Source organism: Melanotaenia boesemani, chromosome 18 (genome assembly GCF_017639745.1).
Source record: "Melanotaenia boesemani isolate fMelBoe1 chromosome 18, fMelBoe1.pri, whole genome shotgun sequence".
Classification (NCBI taxonomy): Eukaryota; Metazoa; Chordata; class Actinopteri; order Atheriniformes; family Melanotaeniidae; genus Melanotaenia; species Melanotaenia boesemani.
Window position 1 is genome coordinate 26,864,216 of NC_055699.1, and position 25,329 is coordinate 26,889,544.

Genomic DNA, 25,329 nt, shown 5'->3' on the forward strand with positions numbered 1-25,329 from the left:
TTTTTGACACATTTAACAAGTTTATGGGAGGCATGGATCTTCTTGACATGCTATCTGCACTTTACAAGTTCAGCTTCAGATCTCGAAGATGGTACATATACATCTGGTGGCACACTTATGGTGGCAGTGATCAATGGATGGATACGCTACAGAAGAGATTTGGAAAAACTGGACCCCAAGCAGAAACCCCTGCCGCTGAGAATGGTTCAGGCTTCTGTTGGCACCTCTCTCACAGACCACTATCCTCTCCAGAAAAAACACCAACACCCCCCCCGTCGGCAAGAGGAAAACCACCGGGGTGCCCCTGATGTCAGAAAGGATGGCCTTGATCATTTCCCAACATGGGAAACACGACAGAGATGCAAGCACTGCACAGGCCACTTCTCCCATGTCTATTGTGAGGAATGTAGAGTGCATGTCTGCTTGAACAAGGAAATAAACTGTTTTCAAGCCTTTCACCACTGCAGATAAAAAGGTTGTGAAGCACAAAAGGAGTCAGAATAAGTGGAATGTTCATCATCCATTCTGCCAGTTACACTGGTGTTGATATTTGTTAGTTCATCAAAAAAAGGAAATTTGACCATTGTGACCAGATGTATCAAATATGATACAAATGAAAACTTACATATGGATACACTGATTTTTCCAAACTTTTTTTTTTTTTTTTTCAAAAGGACCAATAAAGGTTCCATTTTCCACGAACTGAAATTTTCTGTCAATTATTTATGGGTTTGGGCTTTACAGTGTTAACTTCTACTGGGAATAAGATATGACCTGATGATTTTTGGAAATCATTGGATTTTATCTTTAATTTTATACAGCATCCCAACTTTTTGGAACTGGGGTTCCAAAAAAATTAAATTAAATAAAATAAAAACAAATAAAAGAAATAGAAAACAGAAAGCAAATGTTTCACTTTAATTTCTTCTTACCATAAAAAGCGTTTGCTCCTCAGCTTGAAGGTAAAAGAAATTCTGCACCATCGCATCAAAGTTGACCAGGATTTTCTCTCTTTCAGCGTCTCAGAGAAGTAAAAGGAGAATGAGAAAATCCAGATTTGATGCCGAACCTTCCCATGAGCAACACTTCTCCAGATTGACCTGTGACCCCCAGAGGATTCATCCCCCTTGCAGTGCCAAAAAAGTGCAGGAAAAGTGCGTGAAAAGCGGTTTGAAACGCAGCGGGTGAGGAAGGGGTGTGGGCTGGTGGGTGTTGCTGCTGATGTCACACCTCCGGAACAAACACGATTGGACCCTAATTAGAAATCCCGGCAGCAAATAGACAGACGTCCTGCATGATTGAGTCTAAAGTGGCTGATACCCAAATTTCTGCAGAGGCGCGGCGGAGCTGGCGGAGAGCAGACGGAGCGCAGAGAGCTGCCGCGCGGCGCCGCAGGCAGTCCGTCCGTCCGCGAGCTGCACGCGAGCTGGACTTTCTGAGCTTATACACCAAGACCAGACCCCCTCCACAGTTTGGAGGAATCCTGATATTAATATTAATAATTATAACCAGAGGAAGGAGGTGAACGCGGAGGACGCATCGCTTTGGGAGAGCAGCGGAGGCGACGCAGGTACAAAGGAGAGGCGAACCGGTCCAAGTTGCTCCGCGCGGATGGCATCCGTACTTGGGAACAGCAGCCGCGCGTCGGGGGCTCAGGGCGGGCAGGTCCGGTGCAAGCTGAGGAGGAGGAGGAGGAGGAGGCCGAAGAGAAAAGGTAAAACTTTACACCACTTCTTTGTCTTTTCCTTTCCTGTCGGAGGGGTTGCGCACCTCGTCGGAGCGCGCGGCAGCCGCGGCAGCCGCGGCCGCAGCTCCAGCCTCTTCTCGGCCCCGCAGCCTCGCGCATCCCACGGCTGGCTCATCCTGACCGGCCGCAGAAATGTGTCCTCCTCGGTCGATGGAAACACAACGAGCGGCTTGAAATGACGCAGCGTCGCCGTCCGTAAAGTTTTCTGACTGTTGCGTTTATTGTCCGCACAAAGAGCTTCCCCGAAAACTCAACTAATTCCCTCTGATTAACAAGGAGAGTTGCTTCCAGTTCCACTCCTGGTTTTTAAGCCTTAACTGGATTCATTTCATCTTTCTTTTCGCTTTCTAATTATGAGATTTTTAATTATTGGGACTTGTAGTTTTCACCTCATCTTCCACAAAACTGCAGGAAATTATTCTGCATTTAATTTTTAATTTTAATTCTGAAACAAGAGAAATAATCCAGATAATTTCTGATCATTTCTCCTTTAATTTCCACCTCTTCTAACACTTCTTAGGTTTTGGCAGCAAAGAGAGAAAAACAAGAAATAGCATCAGTTGTTTTTGGGGTTTTTTTTTTTTTTGTTTGTTTTGTTTTGTTTTATTTATTTTTTTTCTCCTTTACCAGGTTTATTTACTTATTTGTTCCCTCACTCTGTGGTTCAGATCCATGAGGAAGTCAGTGTGTTAGACATCAGATTCACAATAAGAAGAGAAAATCAGGATGAAACGGTCACGTTTCTACAAACATGAGCATCCTTCTGAATCTGTTCTGGGGTGGATGTTGACCAGGTCCGTGATGCTGACCTGGTCCGTGATGCTGACCGGGTCCTTGATGCTGACCGAGTCCATGGTAAGCTAAATGTGAGCCTTCTGCAGTGATAACATTTGCAGCAGAAAAAAGAAGACATGATGAAACATGTCCACTTCTGAGACTTTTCCCATTTTTTTTTTTCTATTATCTGTTGAGTAATATTAACCGGATTTATTCCATGAGGAAAAACTGAAAAATAACATTTTAAAAATCAAGACGTCCTCTGTAAAGGTTCAGATTCTTTACAGCTAAACTAAATATTTTAATTAACACTCAACCAAACAGTGAATGATCAGGCTGATAAATGATTCTTCCTCCATCACAGAGAGGAAGCATCACGTGAATCATTGTAATTTCTGTTTCCAGATGGAAAGTTGATGTGTGTCGCTGGTGCTGGAAGACACCGAGGTGCCCCTTCGTTGCATTGTGGAATATGGATGAACGCTCGCAGCGTGTTGACGTTGAATTGAATGCATAACGAGCTTTCATAAACACTTTGCACATGTCATCAAACTACAAACAGACAACTGCGCCTCATTTCCATAACCTCTTGATTTTTAATAGCCCAAGTAATTGAGACAAGGGAGACAAAACATAAAATATGGTGCTGAGGGGAAAATGTATTTACATAATGGAAACGACAGAATTGGTTCCACAACATTAAGCTTTGCATATAAGTGTCACACAAACGCGCGCACGTTAGCTGACAGGCCTAATTCATCAGCACTGCTGATTCATGCTGATAACACGGGACATTAGGGGCCAGTTCAGGGGCCCCCGAGTCCGGAGCAGCAGGAGTCAGATTGTTAAATAAAACACTTCAAACTGGACCGCAGATTACGTTTAATCTGGACCCATCATTATCATCATCATCATCATCCTGCTTCATCTTAAATACCAGCTGATTGTCATCTAGAGATTTCCACGCAATCATTTTTCTGAACCTTAAGGCAGAAAAATGGAGGGATTATTCGGTGGCATTTAGGGATTAATGGCTTGAAAAGGCTGCAGATTATTAGTGGACTTGCAGCTTTCATTCCTTTCTTTTCTCTTTGCTTAGTTTTGGATGCAGGAAAAAAAAAGTCGAGTAAAGATTATGGATCAGGGACTCATTTCTTCCAGAAATAAAACCACCAGGCAGACGTGGCAGGACCTGGTTTCTACATGGACAAAACCTTCGTTCTTTTATCACACTTTGCTTTTTATTCCCCAAAATAAGCAGCAGGGACATTTTTATTATTTTCCAGCTGCAGTTCTCAGCATTAACCGCCACTTCAGGATATCAGTGCCGAGGGGGAAATGTGGAAAACCGAGTGGGAGGTCATTTATATTTACGTTCTGGTCGTGCTGGAAGCTGGACAGAGAGACGAGGGGTCAGAGCTCGGAGGACAGGGTCGCCTCACACATGAGACACTAAAGTGGCGGTGGGGCCCAGTCCCATCTTCCTCTCCCTCTCCAGCTGTCTGACATCCGGCGGAGCAGAAGATCTGGCTGTAGGACGCTCCGTCCCGACCTCGCCGGGGACGGAGAGGTCAGAGGTCAGTCCTCAGACTTGCTTCCAGCCTCCAGAAATTTGCCTTACTGATCAATCATCGTCTTCGTGGCTGGAACGTGACGCTGGGACGTTATTTGATTTGGGAATGTCCGAGTTTGCTTCCTGTAAGCTTTTGGAGGAGGATGAAGTGGAAAATTCGTTAAAAATGAGACATTTTCATTGGTTTCTTCTTAGAAGCATGAATGAATTTTCTTTTTCCTGACTGGTTTTTCCTTTTCTAGCTGTGGATCAGAAACTTTCCGACTAGCTTTGTTGCTTTTAAAAGCGTCATCATTTCCAGCTTATTTCACCTGTTTTTTTATTATTTTTTTTCCATCTTCTGTTAAACAGAATAAATGTTGCTGCAAACAAACAAAAACAACAAACAACAACAACAACAAAAAAAAACCAAACAAAACCAGAAACATCTGCAGTTTTTAGAGGCATCGATGAAAAGATCAATACGAGGAACTGATGGTGTGTGTTAAACCGTCACTGGAAAAAGTGAAAATATTCAGCATCTGAAGCGAAGTCCAGTTGGATGATTTTTATTGCGTTTTGTTTTAGCAAAAGCAGCCTGAACGGATGGAAATTCCAATATCGGCTTGAATAGGAAATATTTAGGTTTATTAAAGCTGAATCAATGAAAGTTCTGGTGTTGATCCACGGAGATAAGATGAAGATTTCTATTTAAAAACACAGACAAAATTATCCAGTAGTTTTTGATCAATAATATAAAAAGCATGTCTATAATATTTTCATTTCCTATACATAAAAACTTTAGTTTCTTTTTTTTATTAATAAAAACATCTTGTCTCTCCAGACCTCCTGGTCTGAGGAAACCACTTCATCTGGTCTCCATGGTGACGTCATATCAGCAATAATCCACCTTCCTCTAGAGTTTCAGGGTCTAGAAGACGCGTAAAAATCCAGTTTAGCTGTTAGATATATGATGACGAAGGATGTATTATTAATGTGACTGCTCCCCAGCCGCTGCTTATTATCCAGGCAGCTGCTGCAGCGTAATACGGAGGCTGGTGGTCTGACGTTATTTTAGCTAAAACTACGTCCACACTGACTTCCTGCTGCGTTCAGGGTCATCAGTTCATCCCAGTGACGTGAACCTGAACACATCACCTCTAATTTACGCAGATTTGATTTCAACTTTCTCCATTAACCTCATGGTTGATCCACACCAGTTCAGTTCTACAGACTTGTATCGGTCCAGATCAGTCCAGATGGCTCCAGTTAGGGTTTTTGTTTTTTAGGTTTAGTCCAGTTTATCAAATTGTACAGTGAATTGAATAAATTCATGAATAAACTCAGCATTGAGCAGGATTCAGACCTGCAGAGTTTCAGTGAGATGCTTCTTACAAATGAACAGTTTATTAATGTAGGTTCAGTCACAGCAGGGCCGGGGGGGCCGGGGGGGCTTGTTTCTGGTTTCTGTGTCAGGACACTCCAATGTCACAGCATGGTGGCAGCAGGGGGTGGATGTGTTCCTCGGCTCCAGTTTCAGCCCTGAAACACTGGTGTCACATTTGTTTGTGTTGTGCTGATAACGGCATTAGGAGCCGCTACCAGACCACCGCCGGCATTTATGAGGTTAATGAAGGTCGTCGCCGGCGGAAACCACGCGCCACTCTGCCGTGTGTGCAAACGCATGGCTTTGTGAATTTGTGAACTTCCTGATTAAGCGTGGCGGTGCGGGGGTTGGCGGTTTAGGACACGGCGTCCTCTAAGTGACTGAAGGGAAAAAGGTTCATAGGACCGGCGGCGTCTCCGGAAGACGGTGATAAAATGACCAACACTTCACTGCATTAGCATAATTACTAATTAGCTGCTATTAGTCCCTCCTGGCTTTTTTTTGGGGGGGGGGGGGGGCTCAGCAGTGAAAAATTTAACTGAAAGCTGGAGCGCTGCTGAAGGCCTGGCCCAGCCTGGCTTGGCCCGGCTCAGTCCGGACCGGCTCGGTGCAGAAGAACCACTCAGCACAGAATCAGCTGTAAGAAATTCAGAAGGTGACACTTAAGTTGATTAGTTTGATGTTTGACTCTCACAGATGGAAAGATAAGAGTCTCACTCACAGCACAAATAACTTGTTGCCATGGCGACCAAACACCAACAACTTAACTGAGGTAGCCATGTGATACACTGCATCAGTCCGTCCACAGCAGCTTTCAGAACCATGACGACTTCAGGGGAGACGACGACAAGGATGGAAACACAGCCGGTCACATGACTCCATCTCAGCGTGTGTTCATGCACATCTATATGTTTGTGTGTGGACGGTGTGCTGCAGGAGCTGGAGGTGCCAGTCAGGATGTTCCGGGTCGGAGGAGCCGGTCCTGTTCTCCACATCTTTAGTAAAAACGTCTTTTAAGGAACAACGAGCCCAGAGACTGTTTGTGCAGCAGCAGTGTTTAGACCTTGTTTATTTATGCAGCAACATTTTTATTTTATTTACCTGAATACTCCTTTATTTGCCTATTGTGCTCATTTCCTGTTTTCTAATCCGTTTATTGTTTTGTTTGTTTAAAACACGTTGAAGCAGAATTCAGACAGAAAGACTCTGAGTTTTCTTCAGCCTCCTCATCACCACATCCGGCCCGTTAGTCATTTATCAAGGTAAAATTTACCTGGTTTTACCTGGTTAGTTTTATCTGGTTTTACCTGGTTAGTTTTATCTGAGTTTATCTGTGTAACAATGTCCAACTCAGTTATTTAGTTTCTACTTTTGCTTATTTACTCAACACACATCAGAATCAGATTCATTGTTGTTAAAGAGAACAATGAAACTGCTGCTGCACCTCAAGACAGAAAAAGAAAATCAAGGATAAGATCAGTAAAAGAAAAATATAGAATAAAATACAATAAAGTAGAATAACTATAATATCAAAACCAGTGGAGGAGGAAATATGTACATGTGTGCAAATCTAAAATATGTAGAAGTTTTTATAATACCTAAACCTTTAAACGTGGATTTCACTCTAACGTATGTATTGTGTTGTTTTGTTTTGTTTTTTTTGAGAGTGCAGATTGAAATATAAATCTACTGTGAATTCCCTCTGACGTAATAATGCTTCCTCTTATACCAACAGTCAAATCTCTGGGAACAGACGCCACTTTACGAACTAGACCCGTGTCTCTACTTCCACAATTTTTCAAAAATATTAGATAAACCTTACAGTATTTCTGGAAAAGCACAGCGCACTGACTGTCATTATGGATTCAATCAAGTAGATCAACATCACCTGCCATAACAGAATTAGCTGAGAAGCTATAGATCAGAAGAAATACGCAGTCGGGTTGTTCACTGACTTACAAAAAGCATTTAACACGATTGATAAAACTATTCTAGTAAACAGTCTGGAACAGTACGGAGTAAGAGGTTTGGCATTACTGTGGATCCAAAGTTATTAAAGTAAGAGACGAGTTTGTGGAGTTGGTGATTTTTGTTCATGTTTGGACGTTGGTGGTGTCCCCCAGGGATCAGTATTGGGGCCTAAACTCTTCGCTCTGTATAATAATGTATGCAAGGTTTCTGAGTTATTTAAGTTCATTTTATTTGTTGATGATACAAATATTTTTGTTCTGGGTATAATGAAAACAGCTTTTGGATGATATCAATAAAGAAATGAATAAATTAGAAATCTGGTTTGACAGAAACAAACGATCATTAAACTTGAATAAAACAAATATGATGTTATATGGAAACTGCAGTAAAAATACAGACGTTCAGTTACAGTTAAGACTAAATTTCTTAGAGTAATAATTGATGACAAAATAAACTGGAAGTCATGTACATGCTAAACTGTCTATTTCAGTATTTTACAGAGCAAAGCAAGTTTTGGACCATATTCTTCATTGTTCACTGGTTTCACCATATTTAACATACTGTGCACAGGGTTTGGGGTAATAACTACAAAGTTCATTGTATTCACTAGTCCTTTTCCAAAAAGGAACAATCCGCATGGGCAGCTAGGACATGAAATATTGTTCAAACATACACCAGTTTAAAATAAAGCTTAAAGATATTTAGGAGGTATAAATAGGAAGATTTGTAACTAAGCGCTTGTCTCTATTTAGTTATTTATCCACTTTGAGGGATAATTTGAGAAACAGGACTATATGAGAGTACCGTTATTGTTTATTATAATTATTTGAATTGTTTCATCTATATCAATGAGAAGTTTATGAATAATGGTATAGAAATTTACAGAGCAAAAGGTCAGTTAATGCAAGTGTGTGTGTTGTGTGTGTATGTGTGTGTGTATTTTTATATATATATATATATATATATATACAGATTTCACAGGGTAATCGACATGGTTTTCACATATTACTATAAAAATGTTGTAAAACATGTACAATTTCTATGTACAAAATGTGTTTTATATGTTAAAAACACACACACACACACATTGGGTTAACATGTTCTGAAAGGATGTGAAAGTAAATTTAATTTATTTTGACATGAAGTAGAAATAAAATCCTCATGCTGCAGATGTTAAGTAATTAGATGATTAATGCGGGTGAAAATGAAAACGTCCTCACATCCTGTTTCCTGGATTCAGTAAATATTTGACAGAAGAAATTTCATGTCTGATGGGAACAGATTTATGTTTTCAGTCTGCTCTCAGGATGGGGGGGGTTAATAATGAGGAAAAGAAGACTAAGATTAATCAGCTGATGTTTGAAACATAATAGTTTTGTATATTTTTTCATTTTGAACATTTTTGTGTGCACAAAGCTGATCAGCTTCCCTGTTATATTTCTATATTTAATGTGGGTTTAACCTTTATGCTTAATTCTAGATTCATGTTTATGTGATATTAACTATAAAAACATAATTTTTCTGTAAAGATATTGGAATTATTGTCTTTTTCTTTAAATAGCAGCTAAATGATCCTTTTCACTGTCGGCCAGACAGAAACAGAAGGGCTTGTTTCATCTTCATGTTGCATTAAAGCAACTCTGATAATTACATGCTGCAGGAGATTTAAAGTCATATCTGTTGATTCATGCAGCTCATCACTTCTTCTGTTATAAAGTGCTATGAAGACAAACTGTGGTGTGGAAAGTAAAGTCCTGCCAGCAGCGTGGAAGCTCCCCACACATCATAGTGGGAAAACATTTCTCCAGTTTATGATGGTAATTAGCTCTAACTGTGCCATCATCCCTGAGTCATCATGCCTGGAGAGAGGCCAGATCATTTGACGGTCGGTAGTTTCTCTCTCTCTCCTCAGCCCTCTCATTTCTTTCTGCTTCTCTTTCATGTCTTCTGTTGTTTCTGTCTTTATCACTCCGTTTTGTTTTTTTTTTTTTTACTCCTCTCATTTCAGCAGCTTACACTCTGCTATTGTTTTCCTCTGGCTTGTCTGGGCTTATTCACGACATGATGGCTGCTGCTGTAAAAAACACATTTCATAAGGAGTTTGATTTTAGGCTGCAAAAATCTCTCAGCCATGAGTTGGTTAAGCTGCCATTTGAGTGCATTTAAATGAAAATCAGAAAGAGGTGGTTGTCTTTAGCTGTTGATTCTGTCTGGACTGGCGTAATGCCTCGGCCTCACCACAGAACAGCCGCCATGTGCTGACATAGCATACTTGGCACTGATACGCCACCTCATATGGAATAATAAAATTGGATGAAGGAGCTTAAACGCTCGCCGTCCCTTCTCTCGCCATCAGACTGGGTGCTTATTTGAGATAACGTTAATGAAGGGGACTTAAGCCAAGAAAAGACACTTCTTATTGCAGGGGGCTGGACAAAAAGGGGTGGGTGCTAACAGCATTTATTTAAATTAATAAGATAGAGCATTTTAACAAGAGGGCCTCTCCAGAGACCTCTCTTTGGAGGGTGGGTATATCCTACACCTGTGTTTTACTAAGTGGAAATGTAGAGACAGTGAACCAGGTCTTTTTCACCTGAGAAACTTCTTTTAATCTTCATCTGCACAATTAAAACTGACGACGACACAGAATCGCCATCTTTTATTGGTCATTCCGAGAAGCTAATTTTCTGCTCTTCTAACACTATAGTCCATTATCACATAGAGGGTTAGCATGAGTTAGCTTCTAGTTCCAAAATGAGTTAGCTTGTAGTTCCTACTAAACTAAGCTTAGTTCCAAAACGAGTTAGCTTGTAGTTCCTACAAAAGTTAGCTTCTAGTTCTTTCATGAGTTTGTAGCTCCAAAAAGAAACACAAACAAAAGAAAAAATAAGCCTGTAGTTCTTACATGAGTTAGCAAAAAGGTGAACATGACAAACAGTATATATTTACACCTGAAATCTTTCCTTGTTTTTGAAGCAGCAGTTGACAACAGAACACAGTTTGCTAGCTGAGCCTGCTTGCAAAAATTAGCGTGGCTCGTGCTAGCTAAATGATGAAATTTAGGCAGCACAAGCCACACCCTGGCTAGTGAATATAGCGTATAGTTAAACAAGCTATATGATAAACTGCATACTAGGTTTTTTTGAAGTGTTGAAAATAGATTATGAAGATTTTACATTTAACAACTTGAGGCTAAAGCTACGTGTTCCCAGAAAAAAAAAATATATTTTTAATGATATGCTGGAAACAGAAATAAGAAGCAGTGTTTTTATGCAAAATAATTATAAAATGAAAAAGAAATATAAATCAGATTTATCTTTATCTCCTGTTGAAGCCAATAAATATAGAATGACTGTTTATTATTTATTATTTAATAAGACAACAGAAGTAAGCAGACAACCGATGTAAAATATTACAGTTTTTCTTTTACTCCAAGGTTTTTGGTGCCACCAGTAAAACAGAATAAACTGTAGCTCTGTTATTTCACATCACTCTGTTGGTGGGGTCAAGAGCATTCTGTCCTCACTATGCAAATACATCTGATGGCGGGTGATTTGTAGTCAGTGGTAAATACACATCTCATCCAGAGTGTTTTAGACCCGCGTGGCTGTTAGAATTGCTTAATGGCAGATTATTGCATTGATAATGATGAGCAGGTGCAAGAGCGCTTCCTGGCTGCCTCATTATTCTGCTCACATGCAAGCATTAAATAACAGTTTTTCCCCTTCTTCACCCCACAGTAAATCCTTCTCTCATCCATCGATTCCATCATCCTTTAGGGGCTCCTCCAAGTAGAGGGAGACAGGCTTATCTTTCCCATCCATCAAAAAGTATTTAAAAAAATCTTTGCCTGCATTAACTGTGCAGATCGACACAAAATTTACCGACAGTGGTCAAGTTGCCCCCCCAAGCTGATCCATGAGATATGCGAGGTCCTGTTTTCCAACTCAGTCACACGCCATCATGTTTATTTTCCTCCGTGCTCCCCTGATTTTGATTTGTACAGCTTGAAGTGGTGAAGCGTAATAGATGTGTTTGCATTTACCTGAAAAACTCTGAGTTCCAATCACTCATCCATCACCTCTGATAGTTTAGAGTATTTGGCTTCCCTGAGATAAGGCCTGAGTATACATCAGTCGGATTCAGTTGAATTGTTTGAACACACATGGTGCTTTGGCATGGGTCTGCTTGGATGGGCTTTGTCATAATGGAGAGTTTTCATCCCCACCCCCTCCTCTGCCTCCCTGTCAGTGGTGCTTCAGAACCAAGTTGTTGGTGAGGGGTGAAGGATGTGTAGCACCAGAGGGCTAAGGATGTTGCCTGGCGTAAAGGACAAAGAGGAAGGATATCTGGAGGCTGAAACTGTCCCTGAGATACAGGAACAGATGGACAATTCAGATTTAAATACGAGGTAGGATGGAAGTCACTTTGGAAAACTCCTGCAGTGGATTAGCTTCAGCTTTTTCTCTCTAATCATCAACACCTGATTCAGCAGTTTGCCTTCATTGAACCTGTTTTCATGAGCACATTTAGACCCAGGCATTAAGTTCTAGCAAAATCTGCTGCACAATGCAGTTTAAATTGGGAGAAAAAAGAAAGCCGTTAGAAACTAGTCTCAGATTAAATTTAATAAAAGATTTAATCTGAATATGTCCATGTAAACATGCTCCTGATGTGCAGGGCTGGCTCCAGCCTTTATGGGGCCCAAGCAGAATTTCACTGGCTCTGGTTTTAAACCTTACTGGGGCAACAAATTTTGAAAAATGGTTTATGTAAATGTGTTTATAGCTTCTGAATTTTACAAAAAGTCAAATGCAAATTAGTGTCAGTGGTTTCCAGAATTCACACGATGTCCAGAATAACAGCATGGAGCTGATCCTAGAGGCCTAACCCTACTGTAAATTCGGGGGGGGATGATAATTGCAGAGATAATCCTCCTGCTGTGGACTGCTTGTGCTTTGTTCTCTGCTCTCTCTGTTAACGTGATGGAAGTTCATTTTAATGTGAATGGACCATCAGGTGGATGAGGAGGGAGGTGCTCATCTGAGTCTGGTGTGGAGTCGAGCATCACACAGAGGGATGCAGGAACATGCGTGTGTTGCATGTGCACACCGTGCTGTCAGACAAGACCACGGAGGAGCTCGTGTGAGTCGGCGTGGCCACCTCCGGGCTGCAGGTGTCGGCCGGAGCTTACAGACACAGTCCAGTTCAGTCTAGTCCAGTTAGAAACAAATCTGTCATATAACTTGCATAAAATAAGATAAAAAATGAATGAAAATGAAAAAAATAAATTCAATTCACTTTAATTAACAGACCCAGACATTAACTCTGCCTCTGCTCTTTGAGCTGCAGGAAGGGGCCGACAGATTTAGATTTAGGTTTTCTTGTAAGACGTGACCCTGCTTGGAGAAGGAGCTTGAATTCGTGGGCTTCAGGCCCGGATGGTTTGATGTCTGATTAGTCTCCAAACTGGGTTATATGAGTTGATCTGGATTGTTTCTCAGCTGTGGTTCAGTATCTGCCTCATGTGACCTCAGTGACCTTGTGGAGACAGCTTCCTGTTGGTAGCTGGTCCTGAGTTGGTTCTGGTTCCCTGGGTTACTGTTCAGGTCTGGTGTTGAACCAGGAGGCTGAAGGATGAACCCGGCTCTCTCCGTCTGGGTCATTTGTCACGTCTTTGACTTCAGGGCCATCTGAAAAGCAGCAAGTGAGTGTTTCATCATCACATCCATCCTCACCGGTGTGAGAGATGGATGATCCACCGGTCCACCGGGTCGTGAGTTATTACCCAGCACGGGCTGATGGTTCATACAGAGGTCAAAGGACAATTTTTCTTCAGACAAGTATCTGGTGCTGGTGTACACACAGATACCTGAGGATCAGATAGGACACATCTGTGTCTGAATCTGAAGACAAAGTGGTGCAAAGAGGCAGATGAAAACTGGTCTCTTAGGAGGACAAGCATTACCGTTAACAGCATATAGTTAAATATGGAAACACTACAACACTGAACACAATATTTTACTTTTTAATTTCGTTATTTACTTAAAATGTGAAAATGTTATTTTACTGGTCATATGTCTCCAGACATGTAGAAAAGTCTAAAAGGTTGAATCAGACGTACGTTATTGATCCCACCATTATTACACTGTTACAGCAGCTTTACAGATTAAGAGTCAGAGTAAAATTAAATTATTAACTCTTTCTAATAAATTGTGTAGGCATTTATTTTTCTGCTATACGTTCATGATTTATAGGCAGTAAAAATACAAATACAAAACGTTTATAGAGGAACAATAAATCTTAGGGCTAAACCAGAGGAAACTTCCTGTTTAATCTCTGGTCCTCATAGCCAGTCAGCTCCATCTTCAGTGTGACTGTCCTCATCCTGGCTTTCATACTATGGTTGTTACCGGAGGATTGCAGCAGGGGGCGCATTAGAGAACTCAGACCAGATAGAGATGCTGGATGGGTCTCTCCATCTTTACCGCTGTCCACCCTGTGACCTTCCATCTGGTCTAACTGGGCCCTACACTGCCCCCTACTGGTTACTGGAATACTGCAGCTGCATAGTGTTAATTTCTGAGGACGAGACAAACAATTCTTCATTTATTCATTCATTCATTTTCTATACTGCATATTCCATTTGTCTGGAGCCTATCCCAGCAGATAGCAGGCGACTTGCAGGTACACCTGGACAGGTCACCAGTCCAACACTTCAACCATAAAATTCACAAAGCACCATGATGAGCACATGTAATTGAAGTAAACAATGTTTTGGTCTAAATTAGACTAATGTGACAGACATATTTCTGTTCATGATTTAAAAAAAAACCCTGAGGCTAAACTGAGATAATATCATTTAAAATGCTTCTTTTAGGTTTTTAAAAAAAACCTTTATCCCAAATTAAATAATGAAGTAAAAATTATCAAGCTCAACAAGTTTAATCTGCTGTAAGACAATTTAAGCTAGCTGTTTTATAGCTTCATGCTAAATTAAGCTAGGCTAATAAGCTGCTAGCTGTAGCTTAATTTTTATCAAACAGATATTAGAAAACTGTTTGTCTTCAACATGACTCAGAGAGGGAAAAGAAAACCAGGATTCACTGACATGCTCAATAAATTTTGGGAAAGTGAAAAAATCTGTTAGATGTGTGAATTAGCATCCCTGTTAGCATGTGGTTAGCATAGGTTAGTTCTGTTAGCTTGTGGTACAACTAGCTTTGCTAACACCAGCCATACTTTAGTTGTAAAAGACGGTAACCAGCTGCTGCTTCATGAAATAATAAATTCATCTAATTATCCTTAAATATTCTCATCTTATTTTATCTGTGGGATAAATAAATATTTGTAATTTATTTCATTCATGTAACTTACATGTCCATTACTGGCGTTCAGGGTCTTATAGTAGATTGAAACATTCCTTCACCTGCAACTCTGAGAAAACAGAACATGGAAAGTTTAATGAGGAAAAAGATCCTATTAAATTAAATCATAACAATTAAAACATGAACTAATAAAAAAAAGTAGAAGCTAAAATAGGATTAAAATTAAATAGGTTATAAAATCAAATAAAATACAAGGTAAATTTAAGCCACAATGCTTCCCATGTAGGAAACTCTGAACCTAAAAGTCCAGACGGCCGCTTCTGCGTTTAGAAATAACTGCAGCAGGAAACATCATTGTCTCTGAGCTACGGTGAGAAGGCGGAGAGGAAGACGTGGTAGATTTTAATAATCTATTAGCTTTTTTGTTTGTTTGTTTTAGGTCAGGTATGTTAATTACTTGATTTAAATATGATTCCAGCATCGAACGGGGCCTGAACCAGAGCCTGAAAACGATGAGTCTGGTAACTTCAGCGTCAGAGCTTAAATGTGCATCAATGACAGCGTTTGTTTTTTATTTTTTCATAAGGCCTTTATTATAACAGGATAAAAACACGAGGTCCAGAACAAAAGAGTGACACATGAAGACGGAGATGAGTTTTTAACATCCAGGTTGTTATGTAATGAGTCAGAAGGCATGTGGATGGGAGTTTAGTTAAAACAGGAGAATGTGTCATTAGTGAACACAATGCAGAACCAGCCGAGCCTGAACAGCCAACACATCCATCGTCTTTCATTTCCACTCATTAGACTCCTGTAATGAAGACGGGTTTGCTCCCAGCCAGGAGTTACCAGCAGCCACTAACATCACCTGGAAAGATGAGATGAAATGACATGAAGGTGTAATGATCCGTCAGGAAACGAGTGTTGCAGCTGCAGACACTAATAACAGAAACACAGAAGAAGAGTGGAATTACAACGGGAATGTTGGCCGAGTGGGATTCACTAGATGAGCTCAGACCAGTCGGATCTACTGTTAATATGTTGGGCACATTTTACCTAAAACAAGTTGTAATTAATGATGACATTATTCCAGGGGGAAAAACAACACCTGCAGACTATAAAATTACCTGAAGTCAAGATAGAAAAACAAATCAACATATTTTAATGGTCTTTACACCAGCTTCCTGTAAATATTCTGACTCTGTCATGCATACGGAGACAAACATAAATGAACAAATAACAAAATAAACTGATAAACTGTAGCTGAACACAACACCTTTAATTAGGACCTTTATTATTAGCAGATGCTTCTTTATCCTTGCACATTTTTTACAGTGTCAGCAGGTAGGTAGGCGTTTCTACAGACCTGCTTCCAGATGTGTCACCAGCATTGAACAGGTGTGTTTGCTGCAGCAGACACTCACTGTGTCCATATATGGACATGATGAAATATTTAAATGAATGAACATATTATTATTCATCTTTTCAGTTCATTTTTAACAAGGAATTGTCACATTAATTTGTGTAAATTTATTTTATATAAATTTATATCTTTATGCTTTTGATGGATTCACCTTCTAAAACCAATAAATCCATCCATCCATCCATCCATCCAACCATCCGTCCATCCCCCCGTCCATCCATCCATCCATCCATCCATCTATCCATCCATCCATCCATCCACCCATTCATCCATCCACCCATCCATCCACCCGTCCATCCATCCATCCAACCATCCGTCCATCCCCCGTCCATCCATCCGTCCATCCATCCATCCATCCATCTATCCATCCATCCATCCATCCACCCATTCATCCATCCACCCGTCCATCCATCCATCCAACCACCCGTCCATCCACCCGTCCATCCACCCATCCATCCATCCATCCACCCATCCATCCATCCATCCATCCATCCACCCGTCCATCCATCCACCCGTCCATCCATCCATCCAACCACCCGTCCATCCACCCGTCCATCCGTCCATCCATCCATCCATCCACCCACCCATCCATCCATCCATCCATCCATCCACCCATCCATCCATCCATCCATCCATCCACCCGTCCATCCATCCGTCCATCCATTCCTATCCATCCAACCACCCGTCCATCCACCCGTCCATCCATCCAACCACCCATCCATCCGTCCATCCATCAATTGATTGCAGGGTACCGGGAGGTGAAGTCTATCTCAGCAGCTACCAGGTGAGATGTGGATACACCTGGACAGGTCACCTGTCAATCACAGGAGCATAAATAAATACACGCATAGTTTAATGAAAACAACAACAACATGAACAAATGTGCAGATAAATAAACTAGTTCATTAATGCAAGGTCACAGAATCATTCATTTCTAAATATGATAGGTTAGGTATTACACGCATTTTCATGTATTACTCATAGTAACAATAAATTAATAAATATATTAAAAACCACAATAAATGCATGCAGATAAAAAAATGCTAAATTATTTTTATATTAAACGTTTATTATTAAGGCATTTCTGCTTCTTCTTGCTGTAATTTTAGTTTCTACTAAACATGAATAATATTGTTTTATTTCAGTGTTTTATATAAAAGTAATAAATGAATGTTTTTAAATAAATACAGTAAAATATGTATTAAAGTTCATATCTTTTATTCAAATGTTTGGATATATTTAAAGCTACTGAGGATGTGTGAATATGTAATATCAGCATGTTATTTATGGTTAAACATGATTTGAACTAAACAGATCTGTTCATGGATGATTCACAGGTGGAGTTTCTGTAAATTTCTGGATAAAAAAACTAAATGTTCTCAGACTTACGGAGGAAAGTTTTTATCAGCCGTCTCATGAGTAATCAAAACTTTCTAAAGTAACTCTGAGAGTAAGTGGATGTATTTCTACAGCCAAGCATTCAGCAGTAGGCAGTAATCAGAGTACTTCTGGTTCATCTGCACACCTGCTCGGCCAGACAGAGCGGCGGCCATCATGGCGCTCTAAGCAGCATAGCTTCCTGATCATGATGCAGATCGACGGAGACCAGAAATCCATTTTTCAGTTTGGCCTGGTGCCTGAGATAAAGGAACAGATGTGGAGTGATTCTCCTTCCTGCGAGCCTTGTTTGCAGCTGACGGCCCGGAGCAGAAAACCTGAGACAAACGCACCCTATGATTAGCATTTTTTTTAATTAGACTCACAATCGACAGGAGACTCAGCAGACACTTACTCTGACACGTTTTACCTTTCGTACTTCTTTGTTCGTCGCTAATCAACAGATGCTTGAAGACGAGCTGCAAGAAGCTATGTCAGAATCACACATGCAAACATTTCTGCATACTGCTCCTCTGCTTCATCATCCTTTATTAGAAGACTGAACATCATTCTTCATTGTTCTGCTTTCATGCTATGCTTTAATCATCCTCACTGTAAAGAGGCCTCAGACTCCCCCCCCGAAGGTTTTCACAGCCATCTCCGTTCACCAGCTGGTTATTATTGCTAAAAATACGCTAATAAAACTGCTGTAGCCTGGCACCATCGCACCCTAATGACGGGAGTCAAGTGGCGCGCAGCAGATATGCCCTCACGCGCGTGCTGTCACAAGCCATTTAATTGAAGCCGAGGAAATAGGAGGCAGCATTGTTTGGCTCTAAGCACCTCCTTCCAACCCCCACACCTCACCACAGCACCCCCCACCAGTCATTAGACACTAATATGCTGTCTTTATTACTGTCATCCAGGCCAGTTTCCACAGACTGATGATCTGATATGATCAAATATGTGTTTCATGAAATCTAAATCTGATAATTACTGGTTTAAAAGAAGGTAAAAAGAAGCAGCCAGAAGCTGCTGATCAATACACATGATTAACCCTTAAAACTCTGCTAGATCATTTACATCATCACATCATCTCAGGAAGGGTAGCGTTTAACTCTGTGTATAGGGTCAGGAGTGTCAAACTGGTCCTCAGGGGCCCTTATTCTACAGGTTTTAGTTGTTTCCCTGCTCCAACACACCTGATTCCATCCAACAGCTGCTTTTCAGCTTCCTCACCAAGACCCATTCATTTCAGTCAGGTGTGTGACTAAAACCTGTAGTGGCCCCTGAAGACGTTATCATCAATTTAAGCTCTCTGATTGGTGGAAAGTCTGACAGGAAGTGGCTTCATCATCATTTCCAGGTCTATATAGACGTCTCTTAGCAACATAGTAGTGATATATTTATGATGAAAATGTGGTAAATAATGCTTTTATCATGGATCATTGTGGATTTACCAGATAGTCTCTGAATAAAACTACATTTAGTGGCTGGATTGTAAACATCTGAAGATCACCTAAAGGGTAAAATATCCCTCACAGTTTACCCCACAGAGATACACACTACCGCTCCTGAGACACTGCTGATGGTAGAAGTGGTATTGTTCTGGCATCTAGTGGAGTCTTAAAGGTTAAAAATCTCACCTGAGAGGAGTGTCTCCATGTTGGGGTGTGCTGAGATGGAGGAAAGTGGAGCACAGTCAGGTCAGACATGGAGGTGGGATGGCTGGAGGAGCTGGACCAAGTGATGGATGGAAAATGGAGCTGATTTCCAGTATCGGGGTGTCGGTGTGCTGTAAAGGAGAGGACGTTTGTATTTGTGCCAACAGGGCCGGCTTCCCCAACTCAGAGGTCAGCAGGTATCGTACCTGAGCAGCCTGAGGCCAAATGCTGCCAAGTATCCAGGCCAGGTGCTGGGGATGATTGAGCAGAGGGAGAGAAGAGGGGTTAAGCACCGGGGTGACGAGCTCTCCATGTTCAGAGAGTGGCAGTTTGATGGATGAACACCAGGAGAGGAACCAGAGGGAAGGAAAAATGCAGTACAGTGAGAGCACACAGAGTCTGATAGACCAACAGAGGTGTGGTGGTTTCACAGCGCCTCCACCCCCCCGGTGTTTCACTGTCCGTGAATACAGCCGTCACAAGAGGGAGGAATAATGGCTGCAGCTGGTGTTCTTCTCAAGGTCCACTGAGTGCAATTACACAGAACAATAAAGACAGCATGGATGCTAGCTGGCCGAGCTAAACACCGACTCCAGAACCAGTGAGCCAGGTCCAGATGTGAAGCCTCCTCCAGCCTCTTTGCTCTTCCTGACGCCGCAGCCAGGACACCAGCAGATTGTTTGGCTGGTCTGAGCCGAGCGAGGAGGAGGAGGAGAGATGTCAGGGATTATTAGAGGGCTGGGAAGCAACACAAGGACAGGATTAACATATGTCCTTGCTGGCTCTCAGTTTCAACATGAGACAGTCTCACCCACATGCCGGCCTGGCTGCTGACCAGACCTCGGAGTGGGTGGTCCGAGTCTCCTGCATCGTGTCTCCTGGTCCGTATCTCCTGATCCAGGTCTCCTAAATTGGGCCTGCTGGTCAGGGTCTTCTGGTCTGGCTCTCCTAGCCTGGGTCTCTTAGTCCTCCTCTGAAGGTCTGCAGTGGCTGTTGTTGTAACGAGAAGCCAGAAATGAACATGAAGCTGGAACAGCTCAACGTGTTCGTGAAGCTCTCGGTTGACTTTACCCTATAACAAGAAACGTGCTTCACATGTGACATGACAACAGATTGTGTGTGACATGTAGATCATATATGAAACACACGTGGATGTAAATGTTCCAAAACCACATTTTTACATGTGAGTCACTTGTGATGCTTGTATGATCCATGTTAATCACGTGTTTTCTGGAAGGGTGTTATATAACCCTGATCTCGAGAAAGAGGGGCCGCTGTGTAAAACGTTTATAAAAACAGAATGAAATTATCTCATCGAGTCAGATTTTATTCCCAGTAGAACTGAAACAACATTCCAGATGATCTGAATCTGCTGGCAGCAACACATCTCAGATGAAGTTCCATTTTTACTTCAGTTGTTTGTAAATGGAAAACCGGAATCTTCTCCAGAGCTGGTGTGAAGGATGCGGGATGTGGTTCAGCATTGTCTTGCTGAAATCTGCAAGGCCTTCCCTGAAAGAGACGTCATCTGGATGGGAGCAGATGCTCCTCTAAAACCACCCAGACTTCCAGGGAAGGCTTTGCACACTTCATCAAGTCAATACTAAATGAGCTTCATGTCTTTTTCTTGCCATCTTGCATCTTCTTGTTTTCTACTTTCAGTCATGTTCTGTTATTGTCTTCTTGTCGTTTTTTTTGCTGTATTCTTTTCTTTTCGTCTTCTCGTCACATTGTCCTGACATAACAAGAGTTGTAAGCTGCCAACGGTTGTTTTAGTTTTGAGGCTTGAAAAGGTAGAACTAACCTGCAGTTCAAAGGAAAAAGAAAACAATGAGGCGGAAAATGTCAGTGCCTTCTTTCCTGCTCTGTCAATCATCTCCCGTCTCTTCAGATTAACTTTGCAACCTGATTAATGGAAGCTCAGCCTCCAGGTTTAATCTTCTGCTAACAGAGAAACAAGAACAAGGAAAGAAGAGCCTGTTCAGGTTGTTTTCATATCAGCAGTTTTGAATCATGAGAAAAAAAACTGGATTCATGTTTGATTTTAATCCAAGACAAATTTATTTGTACGTCACATTTTATGTACAAAACAATTCAAAGTGCTTTACATGAAACAATAAAAGCATTAAAGCGTGGATGAAGGAAGCAATAACAAGTGCATTAAAAACAGACTAAACTGAAATTAAATAAAAACAGAAAGAAAAAAGATAAAATAAAATAGATAAAACAGAAATAAAGGTGCAGTGTGGGGCATTAACAGTTGTTCTGATAAAAGGAGGCAAATAGAAAACATTTTTAACCCTGATGTAAAACTGCTGAGTCAGCAGACCTGCAGTTTTCTGGGAGTTTGTCCCACATGTGAGGTGCATGAAAGCTGAACGCTGCCTCTCCATTTTTCTTTCTGAGTCTGGGAACAGAAAGTAGACCTGACCCTGATGACCTCAGGGATCTGGTTCTTAACGAACCAGAAGATCCTGAATGTATTTTGGTCCTAAACCATTCAGGTCTTTGTAAACTAACAGCAGGATTTTGAAGTCAGTTCTTAGACAGACGGGAAACCAGTGTTAAGATCTGAGGATTGGAGTTCTAGGATCTACTTTCTTGGTCTTAGTGAGGATTGGAGTTCTAGGATCTACTTTCTTGGTCTTAATGAGGATTGGAGTTCTAGGATCTACTTTCTTGGTCTTAGTGAGGATTGGAGTTCTAGGATCTACTTTCTTGGTCTTAGTGAGGATTGGAGTTCTAGGATCTACTTTCTTGGTCTTAATGAGGATTGGAGTTCTAGGATCTACTTTCTTGGTCTTAGTGAGGATTGGAGTTCTAGGATCTACTTTCTTGGTCTTAGTGAGGATTGGAGTTCTAGGATCTACTTTCTTGGTCTTAGTGAGGACTCGTGTTGCAGCTGCAGCTGTCTGATAGACTTTTTAGGGAGACCTGTGAGGACAGCATTACAGTAGTCCAGTCTACTAAAGATAAATACATGGAAAAGCTTTTCTAAATCCTGCTGAGTCATCAGTTCTTAAATCCTCGATGTGTAGGCGGTGTCACAACTGTCTTAATATAACTGCTAAAATTCAGGTCTGAGTCCAGGACTACTCCCAGATTACTGGCTTGGTCCAGTTCCACATGAAGCCATGGAAACAACAGCTGATCAATGATCAGAACTTTGGTTCAAACTGGACGTCACTCAGTATTTATTTATTTATTTAGCTGTTTGATTACAGGGTGGAAAAGATCAATGTTTTGTGGTGGTTTTTGTGGTTCTGGTTCTGACTTTAGCTCTTTTTCCGGTTCTGAGTTCAGCTCTGGTTCTGGTTCTGACTTCCGCTCTGGTTCTGGTTCTGATAGAGATGGGCACAAGTCCTTTTTGCAAGTCCAAGTCACCTTTAGTTGTACTGAGTAGCCTGCTCTCTGGTCTGCCTAGAGGACTGCATTATAATGGTAAATGATCGCCTGACTGGGAACCGCCTGACTGGGAACTGTCTGACTGGGAACTGCCTGACTGGAAACTATCTGACTGGGAACTGCTTGACCGGGAACCGCCTGACTGGGAACCACCTGACTGGGAACCGCCTGACTGGGAACTGCTTGACCGGGAACCACCTGACTGGGAACTGCTTGACCAGGAACCACCTGACTGGGAACTGCTTGACTGGGAACTGCTTGACCGGGAACCGCCTGACTGGGAACTGCCTGACTGGGAACCGCCTGACCTGGAACTGCCTGACTGGGAACTGCTTGACCGGGAACAGCCTGACTAGGAACTGCCTGACTGGGAACCGCCTGACTGGGAACTATCTGACTGAAAATCCTGGAATGTTTGTGTTCCATTTCAAAATGTCTAATTAATTAATATGATAATAAAAGTCAGTTTGCCTGAATGGAGGTGCAGACAGACTGAATTTTGCATTATAATAATGATGGATGTTCTTAGAGGCCCTATCACCCCTCTAAAATTGTGCCAAATGGTTCAGTCCTAGTTACACACAGGGTGCAGCCAGACAGCCAGAGGAGAAAGTCACGTTTTTCCCAAAGAAAGTGAAGCCTGGATGCCAGAAAAGTGAGAGAAAAAAACACATAGGATAAGAAAATGAAGTGAGGGGCAGCTTCTTATTAATTTCTTAGAGAAGAGAGGTGAGCAGCACCTGAACTAAAACAGAGTTTGAGCTGATATCAGCAGCAGTTGTCTAGGCAACATGTTAGGATTCATTTGGGGACAACAGATTGATTACTATCAGAAATTCATCCAAGTTGTTTCCGCCTCGCGATAAAATCCAGTTTCACCTTGTATCGATATTTTAGTCCTTTCCCACTGATCAATCATGACTTATTTGGTATCCGTGGATTCCTTGTAATTGCAGGATTGTAAAGATGCTCTTGACATCGTGTTATCTGATAAACTGAATGCACCAGACCCCGAAGTCTGTAATGCTGATAACAAATGATCTACCATCATTTTTAAATTAACAAAATAAAACAGGTCGGCTACTGTTGGTGCTTCTGAGTCCAATTTAATACCTTATAAAATATCTAACCTGGGAAAAGGGAGAAAGGGTTGTTTCATATTTATTATTGAATTAATTTATTCAGTACATTAAAAATAAGGGAGTGACATGAATCAGAAAGCAGCCCTGCGAAGGACTGGCGACCTGTCCAGGTGTATCTGCCTCTCACCTGCTCATTCTGGATGGATGGATGGATGGAGGATGGATGGATGGAGGGATGGATGGATGGATGGATGGATGGATGGAGGATGGATGGAGGATGGATGGATGGATGGATGGATGGATGGATGGATGGATGGATGGATGGATGGAACAGAAAGCTGTCCAGCCTGCATTGTCTAAGATCCAGAGTAGAATAAGTTCACAGTAAGACAGGAGGTACGATATAAAACATGACTCATGTGTTTGTTGGTGTATCCTAGCAACTGGCTTATTGCATAACAATCATATATACTGAACCTTTCAGCACCACTTTAACATGGTAACATCAGTGTTGGCAAAGATTAACATGAACCACATGGTCCTCAGGTTCAGACCCAGCAGCAGCAGCAGGTCCATCATCACATCCAGATGAGGCTGAAGTTCTTCAGTTACAATCAATCATCTGCAGCTGGTTCAAACAAAATGATCTCAGTAACAATGACATTAAGTTTTATTGTACTGTATGTTCTGCTGTAAGCAGGTTAATATAATCCTGTATTTATCTAGCTTATATGGGGTCGGTCCACCTTGTAGCAGAGAGTGAAGCTGTGCGATGAACTGGGTGATTGCATATTTAACCAGAAACTTTGTCCATGGCGGGCGGGTCTGAGCACGCAGCAGTGTCGTTATTTTCCACGTGTATTCATTCTCATACGTTCCCACCATCTCAGTCAGCTGTTAATTAAGGCCTCAAAAAGGCCAAAAGCCAGTTCGATAAGGCTCACAGATCTAGAGAAATTATTATTGTGAAATTCCCTGTGTTTTGTCTTCGTGTCACTTCCTTTGTGTAGAGTTGTTTTCCGTTTTATTTTGAAGTTCCTGTTGGTACTTTTAATAACTATTTTCAAACTTTTTTTAACATTTTGTTACTCCTAGGTGCTGTATTTTATGGTTAAATTTGCACAAAATGAGACAAAATGAGCCGTATGCCTTGCTGCCGTGTAAGCGGCAATATTTTGGTTCCACCAAATCTCACTCCGAGGATTATTGAAAAGTTGGCGGCCCTGCAGTTTCCTGTACTGGTCCCTTCTTATTAAGTTTTTATTACCTAAAGTTACAGGCGCTGCAGCTACAGATGTTCACCTTGCTGTCAGTGTTGTGATTGGTTGTGCTACGTCAGCGTTACGCCTGGAGAGATGACAACAGACAGGAGATCACAAGTCCGAGTCGAGTCGAGTCTCAAGTAGCTGGAAATGCGACTTAAGTCGAGTCCAAGTCCCAGACTGGAATCTGTTTCTGGCTCCTGGAAGGGTGGGATAGAAGAATCCAGAAAACCTGTCTGTCTTTCAGATGGAAGTTAGGGAATTATAAAAACCAAGACGGAAAAATGAATAAAAACGCGGCTGTGTGCAGACGGAGCAGGAAGAAGGTTTAGCTTCGCCAAAGCTCCTGTAGCT

The 25,329-nt window shown here is 41.5% G+C and overlaps 1 protein-coding gene across 1 annotated transcript in view; it reads left to right on the forward strand.

The window, feature by feature from the left end:
- Positions 1 to 1,265: 1,265 nt before the first annotated feature.
- The window catches only part of adarb2 (adenosine deaminase RNA specific B2 (inactive)), a 248,811-nt gene continuing 224,747 nt past the window's right edge, over positions 1,266 to 25,329 (forward strand). The window contains exon 1 of the mRNA XM_041968539.1: positions 1,266 to 1,714. Within this exon, the coding sequence (XP_041824473.1) occupies positions 1,612 to 1,714 (103 nt within the window). The 5' untranslated portion in view covers positions 1,266 to 1,611. The remainder of the gene's footprint in view (positions 1,715 to 25,329) is intronic.